The sequence below is a fragment of the Ranitomeya imitator genome, chromosome 8 (genome assembly GCF_032444005.1).
Source record: "Ranitomeya imitator isolate aRanImi1 chromosome 8, aRanImi1.pri, whole genome shotgun sequence".
Classification (NCBI taxonomy): Eukaryota; Metazoa; Chordata; class Amphibia; order Anura; family Dendrobatidae; genus Ranitomeya; species Ranitomeya imitator.
In genome coordinates this window covers 109,036,570-109,055,378 of record NC_091289.1, presented here as the reverse complement: position 1 = coordinate 109,055,378, position 18,809 = coordinate 109,036,570, and the positions used below count along the sequence as shown (strand labels likewise).

General features: G+C 52.3%; 1 protein-coding gene across 1 annotated transcript in view; it reads right to left on the bottom strand.

Annotated features, from left to right (window-relative positions):
* GLRX2 (glutaredoxin 2) overlaps positions 1 to 18,177 on the bottom strand; it is a 45,386-nt gene extending 27,209 nt beyond the window's left edge. Inside the window, exons 1-3 of the mRNA XM_069737277.1 lie at positions 17,955 to 18,177; positions 5,953 to 6,030; positions 589 to 652 (exon numbers count right to left, since the gene is read on the bottom strand). Coding sequence (XP_069593378.1) covers positions 589 to 652; positions 5,953 to 6,030; positions 17,955 to 17,977 — 165 coding nt within the window. The 5' untranslated portion in view covers positions 17,978 to 18,177. The remainder of the gene's footprint in view (positions 1 to 588; positions 653 to 5,952; positions 6,031 to 17,954) is intronic.
* Between the last annotated feature and the right edge of the window lie 632 nt (positions 18,178 to 18,809).

Below are 18,809 nucleotides of genomic sequence, written 5' to 3'. Positions count from 1 at the left end.
AGGGCAGAGCAAAGTACTGCAGTGCGCAGGCGCCGGGAAAGGTCCGAGAAGCCCAGCGCCTGTGCACTGCAGTACTTTGCTCTGCCCTCATTATGCCTGCGCAGAAGCCAAGACAGAAGCACGGAAGAGGACGTCATCCCATGAAGATGGGAGGCGCCGGACCTGCGACGCCCATTGGACCTGGACCGCACCTGGGTGAGCATAATCTAACTTGTTTTTCTTATCTTTCAGGTTACATTGGGGGCTTATCTATAGCATTACAGAATGCTGTAGATAAGACCCTGATGGCGATTGGCGAAGCTCATATACGAAAAAGTAGGTGACAGATTCCCCTTAAATTTGTCTACCATTGTAGCAGTCCCAGTCCTCCAATATAGTAACAGGACAAGTGCATGGAACAGCCAAAAAAAATCCACAGCACAGCAGATCCAACACAGGTAAGGATAAAACACAACACGTTTCGCCTGCATAAGCCTTCATCAGGTGTGACGTGTTGGATCTGCCGTGCTGTAGATGTTTCTTTTTGGCTGTTTCCTGAACCATTATGCACAGTATTACTGATGTAAATGCTTCTTACTGTCCACTTACCTGTACTGATTTTAGAGCCTCAGAATGAGGAAAATCTGCAGAGTTTGATAACAAGTTTCCCATTCTGAAAATAAAATAGAAAAGGTATAAATTGAAGATTATTAAAAAAAAATAATAGTCAGAGCAGAAGTGTCAAATTCCCTTGGTAACATATGTGAAACAATTTTATGGAAGCTTTTATCCGACTCTGACCATAGCTGCAGAATGGTGAAAATAGCTCATAGTTCTATGCTAGTGCTGCTTAGGTCCTTACGTATTCTTTCCCAATTACATTCACACTTCCGTGTTCCTCACGTGTGTACTATCCGTTACTAAAAAGAACAGAACCCTGATCGATAAGGGTATGTGCACATGATTCGGAGTTGCTGTGGCTTTGATGCTGCTTATTTATGCAGCGCAAAATCCTCAACGTCCAGATGACAGCATAGAGGATGGGATTTCCAGAAATCCCATGTCCACTGTGCGTGCGGCTCACCTGCGGACACTCACATGCAACAAGTCTTTCAAAACCGCAGCATGTCAATTTTTCTTGTGGAGACGCTTGCCTCTGGAACAGAAATGTTATTAATAGAAGATATGTATATGGACTTTTCAAAAGCTTTTGATACGGTGCCACACAAAAGGTTGATACATAAAATGAGAATAATGGGGATAGGGGAAATATGTGTAAGTGGGTTGAGAGCTGGCTCAGGGATAGGAAACAAAGGGTGGTTATTAATGGAGCACACTCAGACTGGGTAGCGGTTAGCAGTGGGGTACCACAGGGGTCAGTATTGGGCCCTCTTCTTTTTAACATATTTATTAATGATCTTGTAGGGGCATACAGAGGAGAATTTCAATATTTGCAGATGACACTAAACTCTGCAGGGTAATCAATACAGAGGAGGACAATTTTATATTACAGGATGATTTATGTAAACTAGAAGCTTGGGCTGATAAATGGCAAATGAGCTTTAATGGGGATAAATGTAAGGTCATGCACTTGGGTAGAAGTAATAAGATGTATAACTACCGGTATGTGCTTACTTCAAAAACTCTGGGCAAAACGTAAATGAAAAAGACCTGGGGTTATGGGTGGATGACAAACTCCTATTCAGTGGCCAGTGTCAGGCAGCTGCTACAAAGGCAAATAAAATAATGGGATGCATTAAAAGAGGCATAGATGCTCATGAGGAGAATATAATTTTAACTCTATACAAGTCACTAGTGCGACCACACTTAGAATACTGTGCACAGTTCTGGTCTCCGGTGTATAAGAAAGACATAGCTGAACTGGAGCGGGTGCAGAGAAGAGCGACCAAGGTCATTAGAGGACTGGGGGGTCTGCAATACCAAGATAGGTTATTACACTTGGGGCTATTTAGTTTGGAAAAACGAAGGCTAAGAGGTGATCTTATTTTAATGTATAAATATATGAGGGGACAGTACAAAGACCTTTCTGATGATCTTTTTAATCATAGACCTGAGACAGGGACAAGGGGCATCCTCTACGTCTGGAGGAAAGAAAGTTTAAGCATAATAACAGACGCGGATTCTTTACTGTAAGAGCAGTGAGACTATGGAACTCTCTGCCGTATGATGTTGTAATGAGTGATTCATTACTAAAATTAAGAGGGGACTGGTTATATGTTACAGGTTATATATACTAGATTCCTTGATAGGGCGTTGATCCAGGGAACTAGTCTGATTGCCGTATGTGGAGTCGGGAAGGAATTTTTTTCCCCAATGTGGAGCTTACTCTTTGCCACATGGGTTTTTTGCCTTCCTCTGGATCAACATGTTAGGGCATGTTAGGTTAGGCTATGGGTTGAACTAGATGCACTTAAAGTCTTCCTTCACCCTTAATAACTATGTTACTATATTGGACGCGGTGAATCCACACGGATCAGTGAACACATGCGAATTCACCTGCGTTCAATAGACGGCAGCACTTTGCACACAGTGAACATGCCCTGCATTCAAAGCGCTGCTAGTTCTGGATCGTGAGCAATCAGCCTTAGAGTTTAATGGATACAATAACGTATTTTTTACGTTCTAACAGATCCATGTGCTCATTCTATGAAACTCAGTGCTTGTCCTATTCTCAACCATTTTTGTGCATCTGTCTTAGTCATTCAAGTCTACTAGGATCAATCAAAAATGGAAGATATCAGTTTTACCTTTGTCAATGTATAAAAAAAATCACAGTTTACCTCCTTCAGTTTCTAACCCCTTAGTGACAGAGCCAATTTGGTACTTAATGAACAAGCCAATTTACAATTCTAACCACTGTCACTTTATGAAGTTTTAGCTCTGGAATGATTCAACGTATCCCGCTGATTCGGAGATTGTTTTTCGTGACATATTGTACTTCATATTAGTGGTAAAATTTATTTGATATAACATGCGTAAATTTATTAAAAAAAATGGAAATTTGGCACATTTTGCAATTTTCAAACTTTTAATTTTTGTGCCCTTAAATCAGCAAGTGGTTCCACACAAAATAGTTAATAAATAACATTTCCCACATGTCAACTTTACATCAGCACAAATTTGGAAACAATTTTTTTTGTTAGGAAGATATAAGGGTTAAAAGTTGACCAGCGATTTCTCATTTTTCCAAAATTTACAAAACCATTACTTTTTAGGGACCACCTCACATTTGAAGTGAGTTTGGGGGGTCAATATAACAGAAAATACCCAAATGTAACACGATTCTAAAAACTGCACACCTCAAAGTGCGCAAACCCACATTCAAGAAGTTTATTAACCCTTCAGGTGCTTCACAAGAACTAGGATGGAAAAAATAAACATTTTACCCACCCCAATTCTAACCACAACCCTAACCCTTACTTTAGCCAAACCATAACTGTCGCAAAACCCTAACCCGAATGGAAAAATGGAAATAAATACATTTTTTAAATGTTATTATTTTTACCTAACTAAGGGGGTGATAAAGGGGGGTTTGATTTAATATTTGTTTATTTTGATCGCTGTGATAATATCTATGATCTAAAATGAACTAGTAGGAAAAATTTGCTATTGTTGCCAGCCAACAGATCTCGGCAGGGGCACTGCACATGTACCCGCCATTTTCTTCCCAGAAGAAAATGTGAGGGAATAATAAAAAAAAAAAACGGTGGACACCATTTCTCTCTCCTCTGATGTGCGAAATCGGACCTTCTTTGTGGTCGCCATTATTCGGTTAACAGAGATCGCAACGCTGGGGGTCGGTAAAACCCGACCCGAATCATGTTCTCTGGGGTCTCAGCTACTCCCAGTAGCCGAGACCATGGAGAAATTCCGACTCTGGGGGGCACTATGCCCTTATTTCTCAGTGTCGTTAAGAAGCTGATGAATAAGTACCCTTAACTGCCTTTAAAAGGCGTATCGGCGGTCATTAAGGGGTTAAAAAAGTGCAAAAAAAAAAATAATAATAATCTAAAACCAATGACACACAAGGAAAACCTGTGAAAATGGAAATCATTATGTGACATTTAAAAACATGACAGATGGAGGAGCCACAGCCGGGATTACCGAGGGATTCGGCGGACCCTCTGCATTCTGAAAAAGGCTGTTGCTGATGATACAACTCCTTGGTATCAGCCCTCCGGCCCCCATCACAACAGTTTATCTAGGTTTGTATTTATACTTGTGAACTTGCAGCAATACTAGAAGACTAATACACCGGCATGGTGAGGTTTTCTCTATTATAATGAGCATCTAGAAGATATTCATAGTAAGGTAATTTAGAGAGCGCCGGAGGCACCACAAAACTCTAGCGGCTGTGCCCACAACATTGTGATGGCTGCTGGACAATATGGTGCCATAACTACCTGGCTGCACATATTCTTGTTCTCAGGGCTGATTTTAGACAAAATAAGGCCCCAAATGCTAACGTATTGCCCCATCACCCAGAAACACTTCGGTTGTATTTACATGTGCTGAGTGAAAGCAACTAAACGACAATATTGATGTCGTTCCACACTTGTCTCCTGGCCTCTTTACACCGCTGAGGAAGAATGATGGGGACAGAGCAATCAAAAATAGATCGATCAATCTGTCCACATACAGTATCATGTTATCAGCAGCACATCTGCAGTTTTCAATGGGCTATGTGCTGCTGAGAACGATTTTTGTTCCGGCATAAACAATCCAATCACTCAATGAATAGGCAGCATTTTGCTTGTTTAGTACAATGCACTCCCCAAAGTCCAATACACTCCCCATAGTCCTCCATATAGTACAATGCACTCCCCATAGTCCTCCATATAGTACAATGCACTCCCCATAGTCCTCCATATAGTATAATGCACTCCCCATAGTCCTCCATATAGTACAATGCACTCCCCATAGTCCTCCATATAGTATAATGCACTCCCCATAGTCCTCCATATAGTATAATACACTCCCCATAGTCCTCCATATAGTATAATATACAATACACTCACCATAGTCCTCCATATAGTATAATACACTCCCCATAGTCCTCCATATAGTATAATATACTACAATACACTCCCCATAGTCCTCCATATAGTATAATACACTCCCCATAGTCCTCCATATAGTATAATACACTCCCCATAGTCCTCCATATAGTATAATATACTACAATACACTCACCATAGTCCTCTATATAGTACAATATACTCCCCATAGTCCTCCATGTAGTATAATACTCTCCCCATAGTCCTCCGTATACTACAATACACTCCCCATGGTCCTCTATATACTACAATACACTCCCCATGGTCCTCCATATAGTACAATGCACTCCCCACAGTCCTCCATATAGTACAATGCACTCCCCACAGTCCTCCATATAGTGCAATACACTCCCCATAGTCCTCCATATAGTAAAATATACTCCCCAGAGTCCTCCATATAGTACAATACACTCCCCATAGTCCCATACTCCCCATAGTTCTCCATATAGTACAATACACTCCCCATAATCCTCCCTATGCAATAATTCACTCTCCATAAGCCTCCATACAGTGTAGAGTATCAGAGTATAATGCAGCCCCCTCCCCAAAGAGTATAATGCAGCCCCACAGTCCTGCAGTATGATGGCCACCACATACTCACTGATATACAATACTCACCTCTCCTCATTCCCATGTGGCTCCGGTATCTGCAGCGTGTCTCAGAAACTCCACTACTGGACACCATGTCCTCAATAATAGCTTTTGACTGTATATGATAGTGGTCCCTATAGCGGCTGCATAGTGTGCCGCTATTAGCGGCACGTCACTGGCTGGGTACCCCTAGGGTGGGGGCCATAGGCAAATACCTAGTCTGTCTGCCCCCATCCCGGCCCTGCTTGTTTTTTTTATATTCAGACTTTTAAAGCTGCACAAAAAAGTTACATTTTTTCATTACCTGTATACTAATGAAGCTGTAAATCTCTTTGAAAGCAGATCACAAGCACCTTTTCTAAGTGGCAATGAACACACTTTCCTAAAAAGTGAAAAAAAATATAGAAAATGATTATTAAAAAACAAATACTTGGTCTCACGTTTTATTTTTTAATCTTAAAAAAAGCCTCCTGGAAAAACAAAATACAGCAAAAAATGCTATCTGCAATACCACACTTAGGGCTCACTGAGACAAGCATATAATCAGCAGCACCCTCACAACACCATATCTGGGAACTAAGATTAGATATCTCACAGTGCAGTAGTAACCGGCAGGGGGCGCACCATTATATACTCCACCTCTGCTATGGAGGCAGCTTCCTTATAGTCAGTATGTCAGATTGTTGATCTGCGCAGAAGTTCTAGATTTGGATTTTACCCTCGGAGGTTAGAAAAGACTTCCCGAAACTTCCCAATGATCTAGGAGAGGATCCAGCTGTCGTTAGTAAGTGTAAGGTTCCTGCATGGCGCCAGGACACCGTGACGTGGAATAGCAGTAATACTGGTTATACAGTGACTTGAGGAAGGTACAGATCACAACGCTATGGCTCATTTATTGGTGCATCCCGTTTTTCTAGCTGGCACACCCGGATTTAAGATCTAATAATAAAAATATGGTTCATAAACAGTAATTAGCTTTATTACAAACCCAACAGAGCAGCCCTGGCCATCTTCAGCGCTCACCGTCTTACTCTAAGTGCATGGTCACATTTACAATACCTAATCGTTTTTGGATGTGCTATATTGTAGATTATTCTGATGGGATTTTGCATTTGGATGCAGATTTAAAGGCCAACTTTTGCACAATTAAAGGGTTCAGACATGCGCATTATAAGGATGCGGTCTGTGTGCCTCATGGAGCATACACTGAGTGCACACGCTCCTATTACAGCCAATGTGCCAGTGCACATTGCCAATATTCCACATACACCAACAGTCTGCATGGGGAGAATAAAAATATGCCACCATGATTGGCAATGGTCTGATTTACAGACCAGACTAAGGGTATTGGCATCTTAGGTGTGCCTGGCCTGAGGAACACATCAGTCCCATGCTGAACCTCTGTATTCGCATGTGGATACTACCTGCCGCCATACTCCACAGAGCTTATATCTGTCCCCTTATTTTTCAATACATTTTTAAATTCTTTATCTGATACATGGTGGTTCCTGCAGCGGACCATCACCGGTGCAGCCAATTCACACTTTATTAAAGGGAACCTGTCACGTCATTTCAAGCATCTAAGCTGTCCCCAGTGCGTTGTCCGTGATGCAATGGGCATTATTAACACTTTTTTTTTCATTAAAATCGGTGCTGTAATAATGTGCAAAAAGAACTTTATATGGTTATATGGTACCTGCTCATTTAGTCATGGACATTGCACACTCAATTAGATTGATTTCCCTGGTTGTGCCGACTTCACTGGAATCCTGCGTTTGCAGCCGTGCATGCGCAGGGCAGAGCCGACAGCCGCACTTGCGCAGTGTGTAGCCGCCACACTTGCGTAGTGTCAGTCAGGGAACCGCTCATATGCCATGATGCACGGCTGTCCACTCAACACTGTACATGCGCGGCTCCAGGCGCCACACTGCGCAAGTGCGGGATTCCAGTGACATCGGCCCGACCAGGGAAATCAATCAAATTGAGTGGGTGGCGACACCATGACTAAAAGAGCAGGTACCATACAACTTGTTTTTAGGACATTATTATAGTGCCGTTTTTAATGAAAAAAACATGTTAGAATTGCACATTTAATCACTAACAACGCACTGGGGACACTTAACATGCTTGAAATGACGTGACAGGTTCCCTTTAATGGGAACCTGTCAGCAGATTTGGCCACTATAAGATGCGGCAACTGCCTTTCAGGGCTTATCTACACCATTCTATAATGCTGTAGATAAGCCCCAGGTCCCACCAGCAAGTGAAGAAAAATAAGTTATATTATACTTACCCGCTCCGGCGCCTCCGATCTTCTTGCAACGCCGCCCTCCTGCGCAAGCGTACTTCTCTGCCCTGTTCAGGGCAGAGTAAAGTACTGCAGTGCGCAGGCACCGGGAAAGGTCAGAGAGGCCCAGCGCCTGCGCACTGCAGTACACTTTGCTCTGCCCTCAACAGGGCAAGAAGTACGCCTGCATCGGAGCGCGATTCCGGGGAGCGAAGAAGAAGCAGGAGGACGGCATCGCAAGAAGATGGGAGGCGCCGGACCCGGACCTGTGACAGCCATCTGACCGGACCGCCCCCCAGGTGAGTATAACTTATTTTTCTTCACTTGCAGGTGAGACCGGGGGCTTATCTACAGCCATAATGAATGCTGTAGATAGGCCTCAAAAGGCAGTGGCCGCATCTTATAGCGGCAAAATCTGCTGACAGGTTCCCTTTAAGGGTTTCTGCACTATTTCTGTCTTTTTCTTCTCTTATTACATTTACTATAGTCATTGATGCCTTCGTTGGGTCAGTCAGAATATTGTTATACAAGGCTCAGACAGAAATCGCAATGGAGCCACAAATGTGTCTTAATCGTAATGTGAACTTGGCTTAAATGGGTCGGCTGAGATTCATTAGCACCACTGTACAGACCACATTGCACCCCCTCCATTCAGAGGGAGCACCCTACGGACCTGTCCCCGTATCACCGCCCAATTACAGAATACTGACCTTTCCCCCTATCACCGCACAATTACAGAATACTGACCTTTCCCCGTATCACCGCACAATTACAGAATACTGACCTTTTCCCCTATCACCGCACAATTACAGAATACTGACCTTTCCCCGTATCACCGCACAATTACAGAATACTGACCTTTTCCCCTATCACCGCACAATTACAGAATACTGACCTTTCCCCCTATCACCGCACAATTACAGAATACTGACCTTTCCCCCTATCACCGCACAATTACAGAATACTGACCTTTCCCCGTATCACCGCACAATTACAGAATACTGACCTTTCCCCCTATCACCGCACAATTACAGAATACTGACCTTTCCCCGTATCACCGCACAATTACAGAATACTGACCTTTCCCCCTATCACCGCCCAATTACAGAATACTGACCTTTCCCCCTATCACCGCACAATTACAGAATACTGACCTTTCCCCGTATCACCGCACAATTACAGAATACTGACCTTTCCCCCTATCACCGCACAATTACAGAATACTGACCTTTCCCCGTATCACCGCACAATTACAGAATACTGACCTTTTCCCCTATCACCGCACAATTACAGAATACTGACCTTTCCCCCATCACCGCACAATTACAGAATACTGACCTTTTCCCCTATCACCGCACAATTACAGAATACTGACCTTTCCCCCATCACCGCACAATTACAGAATACTGACCTTTCCCCCATCACCGCACAATTACAGAATACTGACCTTTCCCCCTATCACCGCACAATTACAGAATACTGACCTTTCCCCGTATCACCGCACAATTACAGAATACTGACCTTTCCCCGTATCACCGCACAATTACAGAATACTGACCTTTTCCCGTATCACCACACAATTACAGAATACTGACCTTTTCCCGTATCACCGCCCAATTACAGAATACTGACCTTTCCCCTATCACCGCCCAATTACAGAATACTGACCTTTCCCCTATCACCGCCCAATTACAGAATACTGACCTTTCCCCTATCACCGCCCAATTACAGAATACTGACCTTTCCCCCATCACCGCACAATTACAGAATACTGACCTTTCCCCGTATCACCGCACAATTACAGAATACTGACCTTTTCCCGTATCACCGCACAATTACAGAATACTGACCTTTCCCCGTATCACCGCACAATTACAGAATACTGACCTTTTCCCGTATCACCGCACAATTACAGAATACTGACCTGTCCCCGTATCACCGCGCAATTACAGAATACTGACCTTTCCCCTATCACCGCACAATTACAGAATACTGACCTTTCCCCCATCACCGCACAATTACAGAATACTGACTTTTCCCCCTATCACCGCACAATTACAGAATACTGACCTTTTCCCGTATCACCGCACAATTACAGAATACTGACCTTTTCCCGTATCACCGCACAATTACAGAATACTGACCTGTCCCCGTATCACCGCCCAAATACAGAATACTGACCTTTCCCCTATCACCGCACAATTACAGAATACTGACCTTTCCCCTATCACCGCACAATTACAGAATACTGACCTTTCCCCTATCACCGCACAATTACAGAATACTGACTTTTCCCTATCACCGCACAATTACAGAATACTGACCTTTCCCCCTATCACCGCACAACTACAGAATACTGACCTTTCCCCCTATCACCGCACAATTACAGAATACTGATCTTTCCTAGTATCACCGCACAATTACAGAATACTGACCTTTCCCCCTATCACCGCCCAATTACAGAATACTGACCTTTCCCCCTATCACCGCACAACTACAGAATACTGACCTTTCCCCCTATCACCGCACAACTACAGAATACTGACCTTTCCTAGTATCACCGCACAATTACAGAATACTGACCTTTCCCCCTATCACCGCCCAATTACAGAATACTGACCTTTCCCCCTATCACCGCACAATTACAGAATACTGACCTTTCCCCTATCACCGCACAATTACAGAATACTGACTTTTCCCCGTATCACCGCACAATTACAGAATACTGACCTTTCCCCCTATCACCGCACAATTACAGAATACTGACCTTTCCCCCATCACCGCACAATTACAGAATACTGACTTTTCCCCCATCACCGCACAATTACAGAATACTGACTTTTCCCCGTATCACCGCACAATTACAAAATACTGACCTTTCCCCCTATCACCGCACAATTACAAACTACTGACCTTTCCTAGTATCACCGCACAATTACAGAATACTGACCTTTCCCCCTATCACCGCACAATTACAAAATACTGACCTTTCCTAGTATCACCGCACAATTACAGAATACTGACCTTTCCCCTATCACCGCACAATTACAAACTACTGACCTTTCCTAGTATCACCGCACAATTACAGAATACTGACCTTTCCCCTATCACAGCACAATTACAGAATACTGACCTTTCCCCTATCACCGCACAATTACAGAATACTGACCTTTCCTAGTATCACCGCACAGTTACAGAATACTGACCTTTCCTAGTATCACCGCACAATTACAGAATACTGACCTTTCCCCTATCACAGCACAATTACAGAATACTGACCTTTCCCCTATCACCGCACAATTACAGAATACTGACCTTTCCTAGTATCACCGCACAGTTACAGAATACTGACCTTTCCTAGTATCACCGCACAGTTACAGAATACTGACCTTTCCTAGTATCACCGCACAATTACAGAATACTGACCTTTCCTATTATCACCGCACAATTACAGAATACTGACCTTTCCTAGTATCACCGCACTTGGATTTTATTACTCTTTTTGCTGTTTCCAGTATATGATAAAATAAACGGCGACACCAAAACTACAACCTGTCCACAAAAATACCCGACTTACGACTGCGAGGACGGAAAAAAGGCTCTGACTGTTGGAAGAAGAGGGAAGAACAATTGTGTGAGAACAGAGACCGGTGCATAACATGGCCACAGCCGAATGGGGGCAGCAGAGAACAGCAGGACATTAGTTATCTGTCCAACCTTCTAAAACCATGTGACCCCAGTAATGGCCGCACAAGAGACCCCATGTGCACAGCACACACCGGGGGAGGAACTTATTTATAAGCTGCCTCTTCTAGAGACAAATGATAAAAACGTCATGTACCTCTCCCCCGCCTAAGAAGCCACCGGCCCTGCCGTCCAGCTACACTCTCTGCACTGTGCACTCACTAATATACACACAAAGGTGCTGCTCGCGGCATCCCAGGTCGCACACAATGGCGGGCCTGTGCTGGCTGCTCAGCTCACACAGCCGGTCACATAGGGAGCACCGCCCCGCACACAGCCGGTCACATAGGGAGCACTGCCCCGCACACAGCCGGTCACATAGGGAGCACCGCCCCGCACACAGCCGGTCACATAGGGAGCACCGCCCCGCACACAGCCGGTCACATAGGGAGCACCGCCCCGCACACAGCCTGTCACATAGGGAGCACCGCCCCGCACACAGCCTGTCACATAGGGAGCACCGCCCCGCACACAACCTGTCACATAGGGAGCACCGCCCCGCACACAGCCGGTCACATAGGGAGCACCGCCCCGCACACAGCCGGTCACATAGGGAGCACCGCCCCGCACACAGCCGGTCACATAGGGAGCACTGCCCCGCACACAGCCGGTCACATAGGGAGCACCGCCCCGCACACAGCCGGTCACATAGGGAGCACCGCCCCGCACACAGCCGGTCACATAGGGAGCACCGCCCCGCACACAGCCGGTCACATAGGGAGCACCGCCCCGCACACAGCCGGTCACATAGGGAGCACCGCCCCGCACACAGCCGGTCACATAGGGAGCACCGCCCCGCACACAGCCGGTCACATAGGGAGCCCGCCCCGCACACAGCCGGTCACATAGGGAGCACCGCCCCGCACACAGCCGGTCACATAGGGAGCACCGCCCCGCACACAGCCGGTCACATAGGGAGCACCGCCCCGCACACAGCCGGTCACATAGGGAGCCCGCCCCGCACACAGCCGGTCACATAGGGAGCACCGCCCCGCACACAGCCGGTCACATAGGGAGCACCGCCCCGCACACAGCCGGTCACATAGGGAGCCCGCCCCGCATACTGCCGGTCACATAGGGAGCACCGCCCCGCACACAGCCGGTCACATAGGGAGCCCGCCCCGCACACAGCCGGTCACATAGGGAGCACCGCCCCGCCCGACAAGCCGGTCACATAGGGAGCCCGCCCCGCATACTGCCGGTCACATAGGGAGCACCGCCCCGCACACAGCCGGTCACATAGGGAGCACCGCCCCGCCCGACAAGCCGGTCACATAGGGAGCCCGCCCCGCACACAGCCGGTCACATAGGGAGCCCGCCCCGCACACAGCCGGTCACATATGGAGCACCGCCCCGCACACAGCCGGTCACATATGGAGCACCGCCCCGCACACAGCCGGTCACATAGGGAGCACCGCCCCGCACACAGCCGGTCACATAGGGAGCCCGCCCCGCACACAGCCGGTCACATAGGGAGCCCGCCCCGCACACAGCCGGTCACATATGGAGCCCGCCCCGCACACAGCCGGTCACATAGGGAGCACCGCCCCGCCCGACAAGCCGGTCACATAGGGAGCCCGCCCCGCACACAGCCGGTCACATAGGGAGCACCGCCCCGCCCGACAAGCCGGTCACATAGGGAGCCCGCCCCGCACACAGCCGGTCACATAGGGAGCACCGCCCCGCCCGACAAGCCGGTCACATAGGGAGCCCGCCCCGCACACAGCCGGTCACATAGGGAGCACCGCCCCGCCCGACAAGCCGGTCACATAGGGAGCCCGCCCCGCACACAGCCGGTCACATAGGGAGCACCGCCCCGCATACAGCCAGTCACATAGGGAGCACCGCCCCGCCCGACAAGCCGGTCACATAGGGAGCCCGCCCCGCACACAGCCGGTCACATAGGGAGCACCGCCCCGCACACAGCCGGTCACATAGGGAGCACCGCCCCGCACACAGCCGGTCACATAGGGAGCCCGCCCCGCACACAGCCGGTCACATATGGAGCCCGCCCCGCACACAGCCGGTCACATAGGGAGCACCGCCCCGCCCGACAAGCCGGTCACATAGGGAGCCCGCCCCGCACACAGCCGGTCACATAGGGAGCACCGCCCCGCACACAGCCGGTCACATAGGGAGCCCGCCCCGCACACAGCCGGTCACATAGGGAGCCCGCCCCGCACACAGCCGGTCACATAGGGAGCACCGCCCCGCCCGACAAGCCGGTCACATAGGGAGCCCGCCCCGCACACAGCCGGTCACATAGGGAGCACCGCCCCGCCCGACAAGCCGGTCACATAGGGAGCCCGCCCCGCACACAGCCGGTCACATAGGGAGCACCGCCCCGCCCGACAAGCCGGTCACATAGGGAGCCCGCCCCGCACACAGCCGGTCACATAGGGAGCACCGCCCCGCACACAGCCGGTCACATAGGGAGCACCGCCCCGCACACAGCCGGTCACATAGGGAGCCCGCCCCGCACACAGCCGGTCACATAGGGAGCACCGCCCCGCACACAGCCGGTCACATAGGGAGCACCGCCCCGCACACAGCCGGTCACATAGGGAGCACCGCCCCGCACACAGCCGGTCACATAGGGAGCCCGCCCCGCACACAGCCGGTCACATAGGGAGCACCGCCCCGCACACAGCCGGTCACATAGGGAGCACCGCCCCGCACACAGCCGGTCACATAGGGAGCACCGCCCCGCACACAGCCGGTCACATAGGGAGCCCGCCCCGCACACAGCCGGTCACATAGGGAGCACCGCCCCGCACACAGCCGGTCACATAGGGAGCCCGCCCCGCACACAGCCGGTCACATAGGGAGCACCGCCCCGCCCGACAAGCCGGTCACATAGGGAGCCCGCCCCGCACACAGCCGGTCACATAGGGAGCACCGCCCCGCACACAGCCGGTCACATAGGGAGCACCGCCCCGCACACAGCCGGTCACATAGGGAGCACCGCCCCGCACACAGCCGGTCACATAGGGAGCCCGCCCCGCACACAGCCGGTCACATAGGGAGCCCGCCCCGCATACAGCCGGTCACATAGGGAGCCCGCCCCGCACACAGCCGGTCACATAGGGAGCCCGCCCCGCATACAGCCGGTCACATAGGGAGCCCGCCCCGCACACAGCCGGTCACATAGGGAGCCCGCCCCGCACACAGCCGGTCACATAGGGAGCCCGCCCCGCACACAGCCGGTCACATAGGGAGCCCGCCCCGCACACAGCCGGTCACATAGGGAGCCCGCCCCGCACACAGCCGGTCACATAGGGAGCACCGCCCCGCACACAGCCGGTCACATAGGGAGCCCGCCCCGCACACAGCCGGTCACATAGGGAGCCCGCCCCGCACACAGCCGGTCACATAGGGAGCCCGCCCCGCACACAGCCGGTCACATAGGGAGCACCGCCCCGCCCGACAAGCCGGTCACATAGGGAGCCCGCCCCGCACACAGCCGGTCACATAGGGAGCACCGCCCCGCACACAGCCGGTCACATAGGGAGCCCGCCCCGCACACAGCCGGTCACATAGGGAGCACCGCCCCGCACACAGCCGGTCACATAGGGAGCCCGCCCCGCACACAGCCGGTCACATAGGGAGCACCGCCCCGCACACAGCCGGTCACATAGGGAGCCCGCCCCGCACACAGCCGGTCACATAGGGAGCACCGCCCCGCACACAGCCGGTCACATAGGGAGCCCGCCCCGCATACAGCCGGTCACATAGGGAGCCCGCCCCGCACACAGCCGGTCACATAGGGAGCCCGCCCCGCACACAGCCGGTCACATAGGGAGCACCGCCCCGCCCGACAAGCCGGTCACATAGGGAGCACCGCCCCGCACACAGCCGGTCACATAGGGAGCACCGCCCCGCACACAGCCGGTCACATAGGGAGCCTGCCCCGCACACAGCCGGTCACATAGGGAGCCCGCCCCGCACACAGCCGGTCACATAGGGAGCACCGCCCCGCACACAGCCGGTCACATAGGGAGCACCGCCCCGCCCGACAAGCCGGTCACATAGGGAGCACCGCCCCGCACACAGCCGGTCACATAGGGAGCACCGCCCCGCACACAGCCGGTCACATAGGGAGCCTGCCCCGCACACAGCCGGTCACATAGGGAGCCCGCCCCGCACACAGCCGGTCACATAGGGAGCACCGCCCCGCACACAGCCGGTCACATAGGGAGCACCGCCCCGCCCGACAAGCCGGTCACATAGGGAGCACCGCCCCGCACACAGCCGGTCACATAGGGAGCACCGCCCCGCACACAGCCGGTCACATAGGGAGCCTGCCCCGCACACAGCCGGTCACATAGGGAGCACCGCCCCGCACACAGCCGGTCACATAGGGAGCCTGCCCCGCCCGACAAGCCGGTCACATAGGGAGCACCGCCCCGCACACAGCCGGTCACATAGGGAGCACCGCCCCGCACACAGCCGGTCACATAGGGAGCCCGCCCCGCACACAGCCGGTCACATAGGGAGCACCGCCCCGCACACAGCCGGTCACATAGGGAGCCCGCCCCGCACACAGCCGGTCACATAGGGAGCCCGCCCCGCACACAGCCGGTCACATAGGGAGCACCGCCCCGCACACAGCCGGTCACATAGGGAGCACCGCCCCGCACACAGCCGGTCACATAGGGAGCCTGCCCCGCACACAGCCGGTCACATAGGGAGCACCGCCCCGCACACAGCCGGTCACATAGGGAGCCCGCCCCGCACACAGCCGGTCACATAGGGAGCCCGCCCCGCACACAGCCGGTCACATAGGGAGCACCGCCCCGCACACAGCCGGTCACATAGGGAGCCCGCCCCGCACACAGCCGGTCACATAGGGAGCACCGCCCCGCACACAGCCGGTCACATAGGGAGCCCGCCCCGCACACAGCCGGTCACATAGGGAGCACCGCCCCGCACACAGCCGGTCACATAGGGAGCCCGCCCCGCATACAGCCGGTCACATAGGGAGCCCGCCCCGCACACAGCCGGTCACATAGGGAGCCCGCCCCGCACACAGCCGGTCACATAGGGAGCACCGCCCCGCCCGACAAGCCGGTCACATAGGGAGCACCGCCCCGCACACAGCCGGTCACATAGGGAGCACCGCCCCGCACACAGCCGGTCACATAGGGAGCCTGCCCCGCACACAGCCGGTCACATAGGGAGCCCGCCCCGCACACAGCCGGTCACATAGGGAGCACCGCCCCGCACACAGCCGGTCACATAGGGAGCACCGCCCCGCCCGACAAGCCGGTCACATAGGGAGCACCGCCCCGCACACAGCCGGTCACATAGGGAGCACCGCCCCGCACACAGCCGGTCACATAGGGAGCCTGCCCCGCACACAGCCGGTCACATAGGGAGCCCGCCCCGCACACAGCCGGTCACATAGGGAGCACCGCCCCGCACACAGCCGGTCACATAGGGAGCACCGCCCCGCCCGACAAGCCGGTCACATAGGGAGCACCGCCCCGCACACAGCCGGTCACATAGGGAGCCTGCCCCGCACACAGCCGGTCACATAGGGAGCACCGCCCCGCACACAGCCGGTCACATAGGGAGCCTGCCCCGCCCGACAAGCCGGTCACATAGGGAGCACCGCCCCGCACACAGCCGGTCACATAGGGAGCACCGCCCCGCACACAGCCGGTCACATAGGGAGCCCGCCCCGCACACAGCCGGTCACATAGGGAGCACCGCCCCGCACACAGCCGGTCACATAGGGAGCCCGCCCCGCACACAGCCGGTCACATAGGGAGCACCGCCCCGCACACAGCCGGTCACATAGGGAGCCCGCCCCGCACACAGCCGGTCACATAGGGAGCACCGCCCCGCACACAGCCGGTCACATAGGGAGCCCGCCCCGCACACAGCCGGTCACATAGGGAGCACCGCCCCGCACACAGCCGGTCACATAGGGAGCCCGCCCCGCACACAGCCGGTCACATAGGGAGCCCGCCCCGCACACAGCCGGTCACATAGGGAGCACCGCCCCGCACACAGCCGGTCACATAGGGAGCACCGCCCCGCACACAGCCGGTCACATAGGGAGCCCGCCCCGCACACAGCCGGTCACATAGGGAGCACCGCCCCGCACACAGCCGGTCACATAGGGAGCCCGCCCCGCACACAGCCGGTCACATAGGGAGCCTGCCCCGCCCGACAAGCCGGTCACATGTGGCTGCGGTGCCGAAGTCACGTGAGCCGCATCTGCATTGTCCCGGCCGCTAGTGCAGCACTGCGGCAGCGCACACACATACCACAGCGCGGCCGGCCGCCTCATCTCGGTCACCGCTTATTCCACAGTCACCTCACTGTCCGCCGCTCCGAGCACAAGAGGAAAAGCTGCTGGGAACCGAAGGCCTAGTGTCCGGACAGAACGGCGGCCATATGTCCTGCGGTCAGAGCAGGCAGGGCTGAGGAGCCTACAACAACATGGCAGACCCTCGCCAGCAGCAATGCTTGTTGCGCAGTGAGGGCGGAGCCTGCAGCAATGCTTGTTGCGCAGTGTGGGCGGAGCCAGGAGGAGCAGTGACTGCTGGTCCGGGGAGATCCTGCTCCAACAGTGCACGGACCTCTGACATAACACAGCCTAGATATCACTGCATGGAATATTCCAGCTGCAAATCTTTAAATCAAAACTAATATCCCAAGGAGGTCTGTATTTGGAATTGTTAAGTCCTTCTCAGTCCCTGGCTTACTAGAGGTAGGGATCCAGAGTAAATGACATGCAAACAAGGTATTGTGTGATCATATACAGGGGAAGCCCAGGAGCACATCTCTCTCTCTGGGCTTTGCCCTCCCTTTATATAGAAAAGAATTATACTTTTACAGACATGCGCACAAGCGCTCATATTTCACTATCTCTTACATAAACAATCTATACCAGTCTTTATCAGTAGAAAGTTACATCATCTGGAAGGTGAATGAAAGGCTGCTATTGAAAGAAGGAATGCACACATGATTACTTCCATAAAAGGAAATGTCAAGTCAGCAGAAATGTATCTTGTTGTAAGCGAGATTTCTCAGGAAGAAGATAAGATGGATTCCTTTAGTTCAGTCTGATCTCCACAATTCCCCCCTTTGACATTTTCTTTTATTTATTTTATTACCAC